Below are 17,968 nucleotides of genomic sequence, written 5' to 3'. Positions count from 1 at the left end.
CGGTTAAAGACTATGTGCTATAAATGGTCTGAACTATAAACAGTTTTTCCACTTGGCAGGTTTTACGCACTACAGGCTCTATACGTTCTTTCGTGCGTCAGCGATATGAGCATTGATCAAGTAAAAAAAAGTGGGCGAGGTTTTTATAAAGCTACTCATTTGTTAAAGTCTTACGCAAGAAGGAGGCCTCTTTTTTTTCTTAAATCACGTGTGTCAGGAGGAACCGGAGCCAACCACTGGAGCCTGGACTGGAAGCAGTGACAGTGGAGAGAAAAAAAAGGTGCCATTGAGATTCTAAAACACTGCATTGCGCATACCATCCTCCAAGTATCCCTTGAAACGTATAATGTATATGCAAGTCCTGTGTCTGGTGATTCATCTACAAACTAAAAAGACACAAGCGACCTCGTTTGTCTCATTAATTAAGGATAACTTTAAAAACGTTCATTATAAACAGTTTAGGCCCCCATACAGACCCATAACTCATCACACGGGGACAGAACACACACTGACACACACACAGGCCAACAAAAGGGAGGGAAATTGATTTCGTATAAACATTTTAAGTTATGACACTTTGCTGCAACACTGAAATGTTTTTGCTGAATAAAGCAAAATAGCCCCGGCCCTCTGATTGGCTGAGTCAAACTGGTTGTCGCCTACATTGGACGCTAATCTAAAACCTGACAGTCCAATTATAAATGGGTAACGAAAATTAACCAGTTAGTTGCTTAGCAACCACGTTGTTTAGCTAGCTATTGTTACAGGCGATAAAGCAAGGCGAAACATGGGACAGATAGGCCTATAATAATAATAATGAAAATAATAATAATAATAATAATAATAATAATAATAAATTGCCAGGCAGAATTTTCCACATTTTCACAATAATATATAATCCTTAGCCAAATTTTAATTGGTGTTTTCATAATAATTAGCTAAAAATAATTAGGCTACTTTTACGCCGTGCAACTGTTAATCCATAAACTATAACAATGCAGGATGAATACCTAACATAAAACAATTACACTATCATTCTAAAAAAAAAGAAGGTCTTTTTTCTTTTAAATCATTTTGTTATATTGTAATGCACTCACCCAAAACCCACCGGCCTGCGTTAAAATGAACAAAGATAAAACCTAAACAAAATTTAAACAATTTAAAATCTTATCAAAAATAAATGGGCCAATGATCTGTTTTTAACCCGCGCTGTTTTCACGACAGCTGCGCATGTTTGAGGCAGTCTCCCTGCTGGGATCCCTGTGGCTACACAAGGACCCGCTCGTCCCACTCGGGGCCGTTCACTCATTTTGCACGCTGCGCTCCCTCCGCTTGTAAATCTCCGTCCGCTCCAGATAAGAGGCTGAAGCGGGTGTATTAGCCGCCGCCTTGAGTTTAATTACATTGTCTACAGAGAATAATTGTAATTGATTTCTGCTCGTCTTCCAGAGTCCGCTGAACACACGGACTGCTGCACAGACCCACAAACACACACTTACTCTACTTTTGATTCCCATGAGGATTTTAGATGTTTGATTCAAAGAAGTAGCAGAGCATGTCGGGCTTTGCACACGTCAGCAACATAAAGAGTATCGCAGGGACCTTTAGATCCGTTTGACAAAGGCTCTCTACACGGTATACAACAGTATACGTTTATTATATTTACTGATTTGTTTTTGATTCCCCACATCTCATTATTATAAAAAAAAAAGATGTGTCGACTAAGTCCTGATCGAGGAGCTGAACTAACCGCTACACTGAGGGGTTTCTTGGTGTGTCCTCGCGCTCGTTAATTACACGAGCTCGAGTAATTAATTGATCACTCCCACTGTCGCCTGACTGATAAGAAGTCGCATCCATCTGAAGCGCCTGGGAAGCAGTGATTCAGCGGAGGAGGTCACCCAGGGGCCCGCAGCTCCCATCATCATCATCAGTCCTGGCTGACGGACCCTCACACTTTACAACTTAAACTCGAGCAATTTGTGCCTCAGAACCAAACAGTATTGTATATATAAACGTCTCCGAACTGGTGTTTTTTAAAGTTTTTAATTTAGGCGACAGTTTAGTTTCAAAAGGTAAGGAAGGAAGTAAAAAGGAAGTAGTCCAACATGTTCCAACCCCTCCACCAAAAGAAATGCACTAAATAGATGTTAGTCATCTAAAAACAAAATAATCTGAGTCCGTTTGGGAAACTACAAGCAAAGTGAAACAAAACGCTGCAAATATTTTGACTTTATATAAGATAATTAAAGTTTAGTAAGCTACAAGGCACAATTTGTTTATGAACTTCACAGACAGCATTTTAATGTTACATTTTTCACTATGCCTCAGAAAATGAATGGCTGCATAAGAGCCAATAAATAACATCTGAATTCTAAACAAAGACAGCTTATTAATGCTTAATTCTTTCAAGCACCACACAATCAACAGCTTCAACATGTCCTTCCCCTCCACAGAAAAGCCTTTTCTTGTGAGCTATTTGATGTCAGCGCGCAGGCTAGACTGTATTCATATAATGGCAGGGAGGACACAGAAGCAGTAGAAATACATCAGAAGAGGTGACTGTCACCAGGCAGTCAGCCCCACAGTCTCCTCCTCCTCCTCCTCCTCACAGACCACTACATTTTCCCAGAGTCCAGGATTCATCATCTCGGGCCGGGAAGAAAGGACAAAATCTTTAATTGTAAGCAGAGCTTGCTCAATGAAGTATGTAAAGAGGCTTCAGTCAGCCTTTTTAAAGCTGAAATTCATTTTGCGTTGTCCCAGTAAACTCATGGAAGATGGATGATGCAGCCGATGAGATCTCCCACAGCTCAAAGTAGGACAATAAGGAGGAAAACGTGGAGGGGAAATTAAGTGAAATACTTTGCAAAATGTCTTTAACGAAGAGCTGGCGGCCAGTTCCTTTTAGTGTTTTTTTCACACATGCATGATGAAAGTGGTCTGAACCACTACCTGTGTGTGGTTTTGGTTATTTGCAGGTCAAAAGACAATTAAGGTTAAAACTGGATTTAGGAGTTGAGGATTTTCAGACATGTAGATTACATATACAGTAACTGTTGTTTCAACAGCATTCACATGACTGCATTTCAATGTGCAGTGTACATTGAAATAGAGTAATTCTAACACCCTTAAAACAAGGTTGACATGTAACCTAGGCATCTAAAAACCTTCCTCTAGTTATATTCCCATATGCTTAATAAAACACTTGCAAGGAGAAAATCTCATAGGTTATGGTTTTTATTACAAGGCACAGAAACAATCCTGATTACATGAATGGTCAGTTAAAAATTGGGCTACATTTGTTGGATGTTGTACCATGCGATGGCTGACGTTATTGCAGGTTGTAAGTCAGCTTCCTGTCTCGGAGTTCAAAGGTGACAAACAGGGAGCGAGGGTCCTTCTTGTTTTTACGCACGGTGATCTTTCCCTGGAGCTCCTCTCCTGAAGAAAAGAGAGAAATAACAATCAGTGCACAGTTTGTTTTACATCGGAGACAGGACACATCTCCACTGGAGAGGGTTTGAAGGCGTGAGAATCACAGGAGAAGCTGCTGTGGTCTTTAGTTGGAAAGAAAATGGCACAAGGTCGAACAAAAAGCAGGACTTCAATTCAGCTACAACGAAACTTCAGAAACAATAACTTGTAAAAGACCTTTAAAGTCAAAGTTGTTCAAAGTTTGCTATCAAACCAGAGTTTCTCAAAACACTTCACAATAAAACAAACGGAGCGTTTGTGACGCATTGAGAGAATAAATAAGTCATCACAGATAAACACAAAAGCGTTGCCAGCAAAAAGGCTTGAGGAGAAGAGTTGGTTTTTACCTCAAGTTTTGTTTTTGAAGGGTTTTCCAGTCATGTAGCATTTCTAATAATGGTGAGAAGCCCCACAGCACTGGACCATAGCTCTAAACTAACTGATCTTTTTCTTTGACAAGTGGAGGTTGTCCAGGTTCAGGGTATGAGACCAAATGACAGAAAATGACAATGAAATTGAAAATACTGTACAGAGTAAAGCCAAATAAAGACATACAGTAGCTGTTTTCATGTCTCAGACTACTATATGATTGTATGCACTGCAAATGGTTCATTCATGGAAAGGAATGATTAATAATATTACTTGTCTTCTGTGCAGTACATATCATAACACCATCTGCTGGAGGCGAAACAATCTGTAGAAAAAGTCGCAGCAAGCCTGTTGATTCCTATTGAAATCCAGTCACCAAAAGTTAAAAAGAGGCTCAGTATTTCCTTAAACAGCTGGCCACTGCAAAAGTTTGTATCAGACTATAGAGACTTAATAAAAAACAAAACATGAAAAGGCAGTCAACATCCATCAGTGTTTTCAGAATAACTGGCAATAAAAAGGATGTTTCCCCGACGCAGTCCAGTGCTGCGGAGCTCAGGACTCTGCAGTATGAGCAGAGACACAGTGACGCTTATAGAAAAGATGTGTGTAAAGGAAATATGGTTTATTGTATGTTAATAAGCAACATTGTGTGCAAGTGTGTATGCAGGCGTGCTGAAATCTCCAGATGGCAGCGAGAAGGAAGTGCATTTACAGTACGACGCATGAGCGATCGGGATGCCGGGAGAAGACGCCGATGATTATGACACATAATCACTCTGATTAACTTCACGTTTGACTGCTGGAGGTAAATGAATGTTTATCCACACGGCAAGCAAGCATCCTCTCACCCCCTCCCTCCTCTCTGTGCTACACGCTCTTCAGCGTTGGAGGTTACAGGAGGACGAGTAGAGGAAAGAAATGCTGACTGTGGCACTTTCTCCGTTCGCCATCACTGCTGTCACGTCTCACTCGTTACCATGCCAACGTCGCTGTCACTGAGTCTTTGCTGCTGGCGCCGCTCTCTGGGTCGGTCGGTCCACTGCAGAGACGACAGACGGACGCCGCGTTTACACTGTGCGGGTGCTTTAGCAAGAACCAGAGTGTGAGAGATAAACTCTCCTATTCTGAAAGGACCATCGGCATATTTCAGATTTGGGTGCTGAATATAAAGTCCTCCTGCTATGCTCCCTCGAAACTTTGCCAACAGTATAACCCACATTTATTACTACATCACTTTTCTAAATAATGTTACAAAGTGCTGTTTAGCATCTAAAGCGAACAAGTAACCCAACCAAACACGTGCAAGCCGCACAGCCGCACTCTCTCCGATCCTACCGGGACTCGGGTAAAACATTAAGGAGGACGGCCGTATCAGGTCGTTCCCCTTTATTCCTCATTCTGGACATTGGAGCTGTTAAGGGATCTGCTCAAGGATCTCGGGCTGTGAGCCAAGGCACGACTTGCTTTGAGGGTAATTAGAAAAATATCACAATTGATCTTAAAACACACTATTAAGTGTAAAGATGATACTGGTACCTCTCTCATAGTTCCAATCAGGAGCCTTGCAGCAGCATTAACTAACTTAAAGCAAGGACAGAGATTGATATTGGCTATGTGATAGATTTAATGACTGTGTGAAAGACTTTTTTAAGTAGTACTGGCTGTTTTCTGGCATGATTGGATGACAAAACATAATAATAAGTCCTGATAAAACTTAACGGTTAGATTTATGGATTTTTTGTATGACTAGCCTAACACCGTGTGAGCCTCGACCAGCAGCTTGTAACTGTATCCAGCGGATAGAAATGTTGCAAGGCTGGTAGTTGTAGCCCGTAATGAGAATGTGAAAGATGCTGTCTGTCCTCCGCTCCATTACCAACTTATTGAACTGGGTCAGTGGTCGACACTCTGGACCAGGGGTGTCAAACTCAATTTAGTTCAGGGGCCACATGCAGCGCAATTTGATCTCAAGTGGGCCGGACCAGTACAATCATATCATAATACTCTGTAAATAACGACAACTCCAAATGTTCCCCTTTGTTTTAGTGCAAAAAAGTACATTCTGAAAATATTCACATTTATTTAACTATATTTTTACATTATTTATACATTATGAACAACCTGAAAATTCTTAAGAAAAATAAGTGCAAATTCAACAATATTATGCCTCAGTTTATCATTTACACATGTGTACAACATACACATCACAGTGTGTCTACAAAGGCACAACACATTTAGTCACAGGTATCTGGAACTGAACAATACAGTATTTTACTTTATGATTAAAACAATTCGTCAAACTATAGAAATTATTTTTAAATGTACATTAATTTCCACATCTGTTTAGTAATCCTGATCACCTGAACTGACACCACACCACACAAACTAAAGTGGGAACTATTCAGGAAGAAGGTTAAGTTATCACGCTGCCTTGTAAATGTATAAAATGTATACATAAAAAATACATAAAAGTTGTGGCTCTTTGTACTGAAGCTGCTGACTGACATTATATGTCATAAGATCTGAAATCCTATCTGCCTCAGTGTTTCTCGTCAGGCTAATGTTGGCAAAAGCCTGTCGCTTCTCAGGGCACACGAGTCCTGCAGCCTTCAGTATGCATGCTTTCACGAACTCACCCTCACAATCTGGCTTTGATGCTAATGCAATTTCACTAGCAATAAAGTAGCTTTCACTGCTGCATCGCCGATATCTCGGCTACGGGTAACAACAGACTAATGTTTCTTCAGACCCGCTAACAATTCCGTATGTTTGACACCCCTGCTCTGGATGCAAGACAACCCACAGAATCTGTAGGCAACGGGACATGATGACGATTCCGCTCATTTATTAGCTAAAAACTAAACAATTGGCAATTTGTGAAACGTCTGAAGTCTGAACTCCATTCTCGCTTGTAATCAATGCACAGAAAAGGAAGTATTGCGCTAGCTACACTGGAACCCCCGGCTAAACATATGATATAGGCTAATGTCAAGGATGCCCCAAAAAAAAACAAAAAACTCTTTTTGCTTTCCTTTATTTTAGAGAAAATGGCACAAGGAGACTGAATATCGCCCTAACTATAATCTAGTAATGGCAACAGAGACTGGTGCTCAAGGGAGGCAGTGGACAGCTGCCGTCAAACTCAAGTTGGCAATAAAGCCAATAAAGGTTAAAGAAATAATTGCTTGACCTTTGGTGGAGATGTGGAACCAAAGACATTTGCCCTCAAAATAACTCTGCAGAAAAGTGTCCAACTAACTCTTCATGTTTCTCTTTAAAGTATTGTAACATACAAACAGAACCGCCAACCGGATGTCTGTAGAGCCGCGGTGCGACTACAGCAGCTCTGCTGTAATCAGTCAGACCAAACTCCCCCTGGAAGAGGCTTCAGTAAACTGGCCGCTCAGATGCTGGGAGAGTTAACCATGTGTGGAAATGAGTTGGGGAATGGAGGCGGCCTTTCACTGCAATGTCGTACATCAACATGCCAGTGTCATTAAGCACAACCAGGCCCACAGAAACAGCCCACCGCAGCCTTTCTCCATGAAATTACACTGGAAATACACGGCTCGCATTACTGATTCATTTAAACTGTAGTCATTTACATTTTAACCATTTAACTCACACTCCTAAAGTATCTGCAGTGCCGCACAGTGAGGGTAGGAGTGCGACTGAGCTGAAGTACTTCAGTTCCAAGGCTGATTTCTTTTAGTTTTTCAATGAAAAAATACCCTGATATGCTGGGAAATACAGAAGTTCATTTAACCAAGTATTAAATATAATAGGAATTTAACATAGACATATGAAATTTTCCATTACAATGTTCTTCAACGGAGCAGAGTGGTTTAATCTGAGTTTCACCTGAACATTATGTCCTGATAAATGCTAATGGTATTCTGTTGCTTTCATGTGAAGTTAATTTACTGTGGGTGAGCACTACTCAGTATCGCTCTAAGGACAGCGATAGGAGTGTAGGACACAGAGTTGCATTAGCCTGATGGTGCATTTCACAAATTATTTCAGTGTCTCTAAAAGTGTAAGGAAAATAAATGCTTTTCCTGTCAATTAGCAATATGAAAGAGCTAAGGGGTGTTAAGTTCAGCTACAATGCTCTTGGGGATCCAATTTGTTGTCGAAATACAACAAGCATTTGGATGAGACACAGGGAAGCACTGACTTCCACTTCAGCCCTGACACTGCACTGATGCTCATGGCCACACTTCAGCCACATCCCTTTGACTTCCTCCCGCCTGCTCCAGTCTACCATCGTTTAATCCAATTTTACTTCTCATGCCTTTCCTGTTCGGTGCAGAGCTAAGAAGCAGAGCTGATGGGCGGTTAACCCCAAGCACCAGTGTGTAGACACAAAACCAGTGTGTTGAATTACAGCGCTCAAGAAGCTGAAGGTTGGCTTGGCCGCTGCCGTTCTACAGCTCAAGGACCTTCAGAGTTCAAACGGGGGGACAGGGCGAGTTAGTGAGTCTGGACAGTTGAGGGCGGGGAAAGAGGAGAATTGGAGATACAACACCACTCGGGACAGAGGAGGTGACTCATGAAAGTGGACTGTCCAATGAAAGTCCTGACCAGAACACACGCCCATGGCGCAAGTAACCAGGCCACCGCCTCACCTCGAGGATCATGGGACTTTCTTGCAAAAAATAATCGTGACCTCCTTTTCTCTGGTTACATTAAGTAAGGTAATGCTGTGAAAAAATGGACCCTCCTCTTCAATACTCTAGCAACACAAACACACCAGAGCATGACAAATGATTCGCTGTTTAATTTATTACGCTGCCAGCCGGGAGGATTTGCAGGAATGTTTTGTTCCAGCCTGCTGCGTGCCTTCTCTCTCTTCTGCCGGCACCTCCCACAGAAGCGCAGGCTTGGAGTTAATTACTGCTGCACTCGTACAAACATCAAATAGGATTCGGTCTCCGCCATTCCGCCATGATAAATCACCACAGACAGAGTCGGAATTAAAACAAACCACAGGATGTTTATGCCCGGCCCCTCACTACAGCCGATCAGAGCTGAAGGTGCTTCTCAGTCAACACTGTGGAGGAGAGGCCACGGTGTGTGTGTGTGTCTGTGTGTGTGTGTGTGTGTCTCTGTGTCTGTGTGTGTGTGTGTGTGTGTAAAATAGTTTTGTCATCTTCAAGGTGACTTTAGGAAGTTTTCTCTTACAGCCAGAGGGAGTTAAGTATAGCAGTGTGCAAGTACTCTTGTGAATTTAAGTGTGTAAGCAGTGTGTGTGCGTGTGTGTGTGTGTTGTAAAGTACACCATAGGAGCTTAGCAGGCAGCCGGTGAATGCTGTTAAAAACTCAATTTCTGCTTTACGGCCCCTGGAGGAGGCTGGGGACCGTCAGGGTGTCGGTTGGATCGAGCACATCAATAACCTGCCGCTCACTCCCTCACTCCCGCCTTCATTTTATTTTTTCTTTAAAACTTGTCCTCCTCATACACTTGGTTAATGGTTCACATATAGTCCGTTTAAGATGGATTTAGGTAGATTGAAACTGGCTTCTTCTGAGCTCAGGCTGTGAACATGCGTGTTTACATGTGGGTCTTTGTTAATGCTGTAACATGTCACTATGCCCCAAAGTAACCCCAAGAGCTCAGACCCTATGCACGCTGTAATATAAGCACAAAGATTAATAGTGTGTAAGGGAGTGAAAGAAAAACTTGTGTGTTGCATTAACAATTTTGTAAGACAGCAATTGATATACTTCAACAGGCTTACATCTGCATCCGTAAAAGTATGAAATGAAAACGAGAATCTTTATGTACTAAAGTTTATAGACTAAAATTTCGTGACCCCAAGAAGCAGCAATGTTTGTTACACTTCACAAACCGCAAACTAATGATTTTGCTATCATTATTCCTTTCCAGTAATGGGGCTTGAAATGTAAAGTTTGTTCTAAGGGTCATTGGGTCGTTTAAATCAGAATATAAATCATGATTAATATGCCATAATTCATCGATCTATTCATTATCTATACCCACTTAACCTATGCATAGTTGCTCGTGGAGGAGTGATCACTATCACAATTACACCTAATGGCAGTTAGGTGTTTCCAATTCACCTAACCTGAATATCTTTGGAGAGTGGGAGGGAACTGAGGATAACCATACAGATATACATACATTCCGCCAGCTGGTGGATTTAAACCTTTGACATTTTGGCTTGAAAGTGGCACTAATGAGATATCCAAAATAGAAAGGGTTCATCTTGTAGGGAGCATTAATGTGCTCAGTAGCGCTAGCTAGCTAGCTAGCTAGCTAGGTGCATCCGTAATTCACGTTAACTGTGCTATTAATTGGGATTCTAATCTTGGCCAGCAAAAAACGTCTTGTTTGTAATGTACTTGTTTGAAAATAATTAACAGCCTAAGTGTCTTTAAATACAACGAGCAAAGCTAACACGCCAGGAGTGCGAACACAGATACCTGCTCATTAGTGCTAACTTACAAATAAAATACAAGAATTTCCCTCACCAAAAAGCTTATAGCACAGAGTAGGCTACGTATTATTTGTCTGATATATGCATGAAAAATTCCCCAAACACAGCAGAGAGGTCAAGTCAACACTTAAAGTTATGCATATCTTTGAGCCAGCCTCAAATGGTCATTTGCAAGATTGGATTCATTTTTCAACCCCGGCTGTTGCCGCTAAGAAAAAATGGACGCTAGAACAGATTAAGGGGGCAAATAAGGGCTTCCAGATTTACTTCTGTGATGTGTATGTTGGTGACAAATTAAAGAAAAAAACCAACACTAAATGTCTTATTTGTTATTGGTGGTATTGACCACCACAAGCTGCTAGGACAGCATCAATGCTCCTTGTCATAGATTCGCTAAGTCTCAAACTCTACTGGAGGGATGAATTCTTCTCATTCTTCATTCTTCTAAAATATATTCCCTCATTTGGTGTTACAGTATGGTGGTAGGAAGGGCTGTCTAACACATTGGTGTTCAATTGTGTTCTACTTCTTTGAGAAGTAACTTTGAAGGCCATAGCATATAACTCACATCATGTTCATCACACCACCGTTCAGTGCGCCCTCGAGTCCTGTATGGAAGCATCTCCATTCATTATGTTTCTCCGCTCTGTGAAACAGGGAACCGAGCCCGACATTCTGCACCGGATAATCAAATGAAATCTGTCTCTGTTTCGCCCAGCAGTTTCCCACGTCTGTACTGTGTTAGCATACTGTCATGCTCAGCTCTCAGAGTCAGCTGCGTTTATCTGACCCAGCGGAGCGCGAATCCTGCGATAGCGTTCGAGCAGCGTCAGATGTTTTGATGTTCTTATCGTCGTGGCTGAGCGTGGCTAAGGGCCTTCGGACATCAAGCTCCTCCGTCCTTCCGCAGGACATTTATTACAGTAGACTCTAATCAAATATCTGGTCAGCGAGTGGACAGCCAGCCCCGAGGCTCATCCATCCCCACATCAGCAGACAGATCTGCGATTCCCATTATGATAACGTGCACAGAGGGCCAGAGCGTATAGCCGTAACAAACACAGGATCTACACACTCAACATGTATGATGACGGAGCATGTGGGTAATCATTATAGATTTTTGCTATGACAACCAATAACAATAGTGATGTGTCCTGTATTTAGTTAATTAAAGGTCCATCCATGGGATTAATGCCCAGGTACACATGTAGTAGTGCATTTCCAATGTCTTTGTAATAAACAGAAGGACTGAATAGTGAGTATGATTAGCAACATTATGCTGGAACAGAAGAAGAAAACTTCTTGAAATCTCAAAGTTCTTTTATGCGAGTGTCGCCTTTCTGAGATAAAAAGGTCTCCAAGACGAAAAGCCAGGAACAGATGCTGATGTGACTTTTTATTTTGCCTCCTAGTTTTTGCTTTTGTCTGTTTGACTTCCCCTTAAAGCGAGACTTTGTCACTTTTGGTAAACAGCGGGTCAACGGTAAATGCTAAAACATAGTGTAACAGTAGCACAAGTTGAGAAGACCCAGTAATGTAATTTACACAATCGTATCCATCTAAAGTTTGCTAACATTAGCCACTAGTGGTCATACCACTGAGCAAGGGGGATTTTTATTGCTAATGATCAATGGCGTGCACTTTTTATTTGTAAGAGGAAAAGCATGACATGACATTTCTTCTTTTGAAGTAGCATAGTCTCACTTTAACATGAAGTCCAATGTGTTGGACATTGACTACAGAATGCATTGGTTATTTTACATACTATACTTCAACAGATACAGAAAAGTATATCAATATCAGACAAATGTTTTCTGGTTATTGTGATATTTAGTTGTATTCTTTTTTTCAAAAGTTGGTTGCATTTGCTGGGTTGTTCCAGTCCAGTTTGCAATGCCACACTGTCATCACTACGATAAAATATATTTGTGATGAAGTTACCACGTCAATGGCCAGTCAACGACATTTTCACAATAGACCAACAACAAAAATAATAAAAGATGCTCTGTCATGTTTACTGGAGTTTAAACCCGCTGTTATTTCAGCCTCACAGCAAGCTCCACCAGTTGGAAACGCTTTAATCTGCTGACCCACTGATTCTATAAATATTTCACTGGTCAGTTGCAAAGCGCTCCTTGTGTACGTGTCATGATTCAGAGGCCTGCCACCGGCTATCAGATGAAGTTTTACATGCTGTCTCTGATGGCTGAATGTGATTTGTTTTGATCCCTCGCTGTCTCTGTGGGTGACAAATAACGGGTGTCAACCAGCCTGACTACATCTCTACCAGAGACAGATTACCTGCCGCAGCTGAGTATGACGCACCACCGAGGTCCACGAGAGGAAAATAAAATCATGTAAGAAAATAAACCTATAGCACACAAATCTAAATGCATCACAAAACGGAACTAACCGCACATGTAAACTCTTTTTTGGCCAAAGAATATGTACATGAGTTGAAAAAAGTACAAAATACTACATAAACATATAAGACTACAGAGTGTTTCCTACCCTGGAGTAGGGCTGTGTGTTACTGACCTGCTTGGACAGAGAAAGGCTTCTCAAGTAGGAAAACCGTCTGTTTCCAGTGCGTGTTTGTGACCTGAGGACCCGTGGAGAACATCACCTGGCGGGATAATACCGGACATGACATCTGTTTATAAATATGCTAAAACCAATTTCTTTACATTTTAAACAGCTTTTTTTATTTTTTTGAGAACAAAAGGAAAGAGAACCCCGCTTTCAAAAATACCAATGTACGTGTGGAAAAAGGCCTAATAAACATGAACAGGACTCAAACATAAGTGTCACATTCTCAAAAGACTGGAAATCTTCCTGGAGGTCCTGAAGGAGTCTTTAAAAAATGCTTCACAAAAGCTTAAAATCGATTAGTCTGTTTTATAAATGGAACCTAGCTGTATTGTATTTTTGGAGCAAACATAATCAAATGATACATTTTTCCAGCCTTAGCTGCCATGAAGATGGACATTTTCTGGATCAGCCATAGCATGCAGTTTGAGTCTCAGGTAGAATAGGAAGTGCAATCAAAGGCATATCTGTATTGCTCACAGAGCTTGGCATCGGCTATTCCAACTGGCCAGCTCTGCTGGGTAAGTGCTTATATCAGCAGTCGGCTAGGACGCCCGTCGATTGCCAGCAAACGCCTCAGGGAGGAGGAAACACGCTAAAGCGTGAACATAATTGAGTTTCCGTTAAATGGCTTGGCTGTTGCTGCTGCTGCTTACCTTGTTGCTGCAGCCTTTGTCAAAGAAAATGTCAAAGTAGCCGACAATTGCCTGCAATGAAATATGAGGGGCATGTTAGAATGTGACAGAATAATAAACCCCTGGAATTGTTTGACTACACAGCAACTCTGACATGCAGAGCTGAGAGAGGGAGGAGGCAGAACAAGTCTCGGGTTTTAATGAGCAATGTAAAATAAGTTTAGGAATAAGGCAGTAAAACAAAACTGGGAATACAATTTACAGTTCAAATATTTATAATTATCGTTACAGCATTTACCTTAAAAGGAGACACAAGAATTTAGATTAGTTTGCTTGCCATGCCATTGCGGGGGGTGTGTGTATGTGTGTGTGCGCATGTGTGGTCTGGAGAACTGTATTGGCTACTCGGTTACAGAGACGGCGGGTATTGATATGACTCTTCAACCCTCCTTCCTCTCAAAACAAATTTGGTTTCTCCTTTAGGCTGAGTCAACAACAGCTCCCATGTGCTCCCTCTCGCTTCACCTGAGAGACTTGTCACTGGACAAAAGAAATAAATTATGAGGCAGCCGGCAACGACATCGAATACATTTTGCTGACAATTTAAGAAAAAAAATCCAGCTTGGTACATGAAATTAGCGAAGGTGGCAACTTTGGTGACAGTGTTGCAGCAATGTGGAAAAACTCAGCACAGAGGAGGAATCGGTTCAGGAAAATAAAATCTAATTTGGTTCTGGTCCTTGACTTAATATAAATGTGTGTTCATCTGAATAATGCCCACTAGGCGTATTGGCTCTCAGGGTGTCACTTGTTATATTGATAAGAGTTTTGCAAACCAAAGAAGAAGAAACTATCCAGTCTGAAGCCTCATTAAAGCTTTTTTTGGTCTTAGATTGTGAAAATAAACGACTTATTTTCCTTCATATTCAATTGAATAAATGCCTGCATAGAAATGTAGTCTCTTTTAAAATATACTGTCTGCTGATGTTGATTTACAAAGCTATAAACACAACTGAGTGAAAACCAATTTAAACATCCAAAACAAACTGAGGGAAAGTCCAGGGCCAGAGTGCCTGTAGGTGACCGTTGTCAGATATGCGAGGTAAAAACTACCCCCCAGGATCGTTGTCCTCCCATTTCTCCCCCCACTGGAGAAATAGAGGCACTCTATCAATCTCAGGAGCGCACTTGTAGTGGCAATGATGCAGAACTAATAGCTTTTAATCCTGACGCAGCTGACAACTTGGAGGCCAGCTCTCTGAGACAAAGAAGAGCCGAATCAATGCAAGAGAGGGAAAGAGAGGAAAAGAGAGGGACAGACGAGAGGAAAACACAAAAGGTGGACATGGATAAAGTTGAAAAGCAGGGAAGGTGCAGGATAGGGGAAGTGGCTGTAACATAATGTAAAAGCTGGGGAGGTGTATTCCTTTTTAAGGGTTTATTTTTTTGTATCTCTTGACAGAGCAAAACACAGAACCATCTGTTCTGTTCACAGCTTTTGGAAAAGTCTCCCAAATTCTATTAAAATAATTTCTGAAAGTAAAGAGATATTAAATAATGCTTCTACATACAGCACACACATAAAGGTACACACATGCAGACTCGATAATCATGATTTCATCAGAAGCCGTGTTCGACACACTCCCCGCACAGAGGCTTCAATCAACCTTTATCGACTCAGACAGGCGGGGGCGGCACGCTAGCTCACAACTAAACCGGCAGAAAAGAACCCAAAGTGGATAAAAGAGCATGTCAAGCCAATGCAATTATGGCTTTTAATGAACGCTACAGAGACGCTCGGTACTGAGGTAATTAGGAAATTAGCCGTAATTACTCGTCAGGCAGAGCGGATTCACCTCTCTCAGCCGGAGAGGCAGAGATCATCCTCATCGCGCCTCGCTGATGACAATAGCCTCGTAAGCGAGATTGATTGTCACTTCTGCGTTGTGCAACTTTCCCAGCAGCAGCGAGACGGGCGATTGAAATTTAGGCCACAGAGTGAAACTTGCAAATACAGAAGTGGAGAAGCTTTGCACTGTGCAGCTCCATTAAAATCACATTTGAAAGAAAAAAAAAAGGAAAGTGACCCCCTTAATGCATGAAACACAAAAGACGTGAAAGTGTAAAGATAAGCAATAAAGGCCTTGATGACTCACCGCTGATATGGACTGGACCATACAGGAGATGATATCAGGCTCTTAATGCTTTGTGAATAAAACTGGTCTGAGAGAGAAACTTTTTGGGGCCCTTTGAAAGGACTTGATAGCTTTTATAACACCCAGTAAAACGGTATAACTTTAACTCCTGGTGGGAAATGAAAACTATCACTCAGCTGCAGCTATCTCTTGATAAGAATTAAAAATACTGTAGAGCAGATCAGAGCTTTGCTGAAAACAGCCACACAGTTTGCCTTAAATGAGGATGATGTGTGCGCTGAAACTGGAAAAAAATGTGCTGTATAACCAAAACAATGAGCTAAAAGAGGCAAACAAATAATAATAATTCTGCACAGTATGAAAAAATGGCAGAAAAAATGTGCACCCTCACAGACCTATGTCCAAAATATATATTCCATTAGGTTATGATCATTTTACCAACCCCGTTATTATCTGAGAATTGTTGTAATCCCTGACAGATTGAGGCCTTCGTATCCCAGTACAGAAAGAAAGGAGGGAGAACAACATACGGAAAGGGCAGACATAAAACATAGAGACACATACACACACCAAAAACAGGACAAATCAGAATGAGAGCTTTTCATTCTCATCAGCGCTTAGCCTTGGCCGGGCTCTGTCTGTGATAAGTGATGACAGTGGGCTTCCTGACGGCCCACAGAGGAGGCTCTGCAACACTGCAGCTCTCCGGCCCCCATTCTCTGGGAAGAGCGGGGGGAAAATTAATAATTATCATCATGGATAACACCAACAGGGAGCAATTCATCATCGCTCCCCTTTCGCCCGGCTGTGTGTCAGCGAGCTGCGTGGCCCGGCCAGATACTATTATACGACATAGGGAGGGGGAGTTAGGGGGAGGGAAACGAAGGGGCCATGAGGGAGAGGGAGGGGGTGGGCGGGAGAAGAGAGGGCTAATGCGCTTTTGATGGGGTTTATCCAGGCGTGGAGGCTTCAAGCACGACCACCTCACGGGCTGGTTGGTGTGAATTCCCCCCCCCCCACACACATACACACACTCCACCATCTCCCCCTGTCTGCCTCTCAGCCAGTGACTACTGCCACTCCAGTGAGGTGGCACACGACTCAGCCTCAGCTGCAGCACACCTCCGGTCGGTCTTTGGCGACGCCTCTTAGACAAACAATTGTATTGTAACAGTTAGAGAAGGCCGAGAGTTAGAGAAGAGAGTACTGCTTTGCTCAGGTAATCTCAAGGAATTAAAACACTGAACACAGTTAAGGTCAAGGTGGGAGAATGAAGAGAACACGCAATCTCAGTTTGTCAAGCCGGGTGTTATTCTCATTTTTTCCCTATCGTATTAGTCATAATAACGTTTTAGTCACCTCCTACAGCAGGGGTGGCCAACCCACGGCTCTTTGCCCAGTTTCATGCAGCTCTTCAGAATTCTTTTTGTGTGAGTGTGTACGTGTGGTGTCAGTATGAGAGCATGACAGCGCTTCTAATTTTGATGTGGCCCAAGAGCCAAATCACAAAAATGCCTGTTCGATCCTAAAATAAAATAACGAAGCACTCGGAGACCGTAACGCTTGCATCATATCAAGTTATTAGCGCATTTTCCCTCTCTGCTTAAAGCAAGCGGACAAGCCACCGGTGCAACCCTGAAAAAGCAAACAGCCCGATATGCAACATTGGTTGAAACCCTGCATGAAACCCGTTTGTAACCTAAATCTGTTGAAAAGATAATGTACATCCAACGTGTACATTACACATCCCTAGTGGCGCAGCTCGTAGAGCAGGCGACCCACATTCAAATGCTTGCCGCAGCGGCCTCATTCCCCTTCTCTCTGTCCAATCTTAAACTGCACTATCATTTAAGGCGTAAAAAGTCCTACTTTTTTTCCAGGCACTCTCTTCTCAATAACACGTAATAATCAATCTTTATTTTTAAATAGAACATTATATTCAGTCTTATATGTGTGCGTCAAAGAATCTTTAGGGCAAAGATACTTTAAATCCACTTCAGCCTTGCACTTTGCCGGTTTTACATTTATTGTCCACTTGATGGTGCAGTAGAGCAAATGAAGCACCATGAAGCTTCAGCACATGTGCAAACCAATTGGATGGAAAGATTCAATGCTTCATGAAGCTTCATCTCGCCATCACTACTGAAAAGGTCACAGATTACGTTCCTCGTTGACCCTTTTAATGCAGAGACGGACTGTTTGAAAGCCCCGCTAGTCACGGACGAGGCGGTGGCCGAGTTGGAGATGATTGAACTTTCTGAGTTTCCGACTGAAACCT

General features: G+C 42.1%; 1 protein-coding gene across 1 annotated transcript in view; it reads right to left on the bottom strand.

Moving 5' to 3' along the window:
• Positions 1-3,224: 3,224 nt before the first annotated feature.
• prmt3 (protein arginine methyltransferase 3) overlaps positions 3,225-17,968 on the bottom strand; it is a 60,810-nt gene continuing 46,066 nt past the window's right edge. The window contains 3 exon segments of the mRNA XM_029428729.1: positions 3,225-3,444; positions 12,849-12,936; positions 13,556-13,606. Coding sequence (XP_029284589.1) covers positions 3,335-3,444; positions 12,849-12,936; positions 13,556-13,606 — 249 coding nt within the window. The 3' untranslated portion in view covers positions 3,225-3,334.

The sequence above is a fragment of the Cottoperca gobio genome, chromosome 3 (genome assembly GCF_900634415.1).
Source record: "Cottoperca gobio chromosome 3, fCotGob3.1, whole genome shotgun sequence".
Taxonomy (NCBI): Eukaryota; Metazoa; Chordata; class Actinopteri; order Perciformes; family Bovichtidae; genus Cottoperca; species Cottoperca gobio.
Note: the sequence above shows the minus strand (reverse complement) of the source record. Positions and strands in the feature narration are given on the sequence as shown.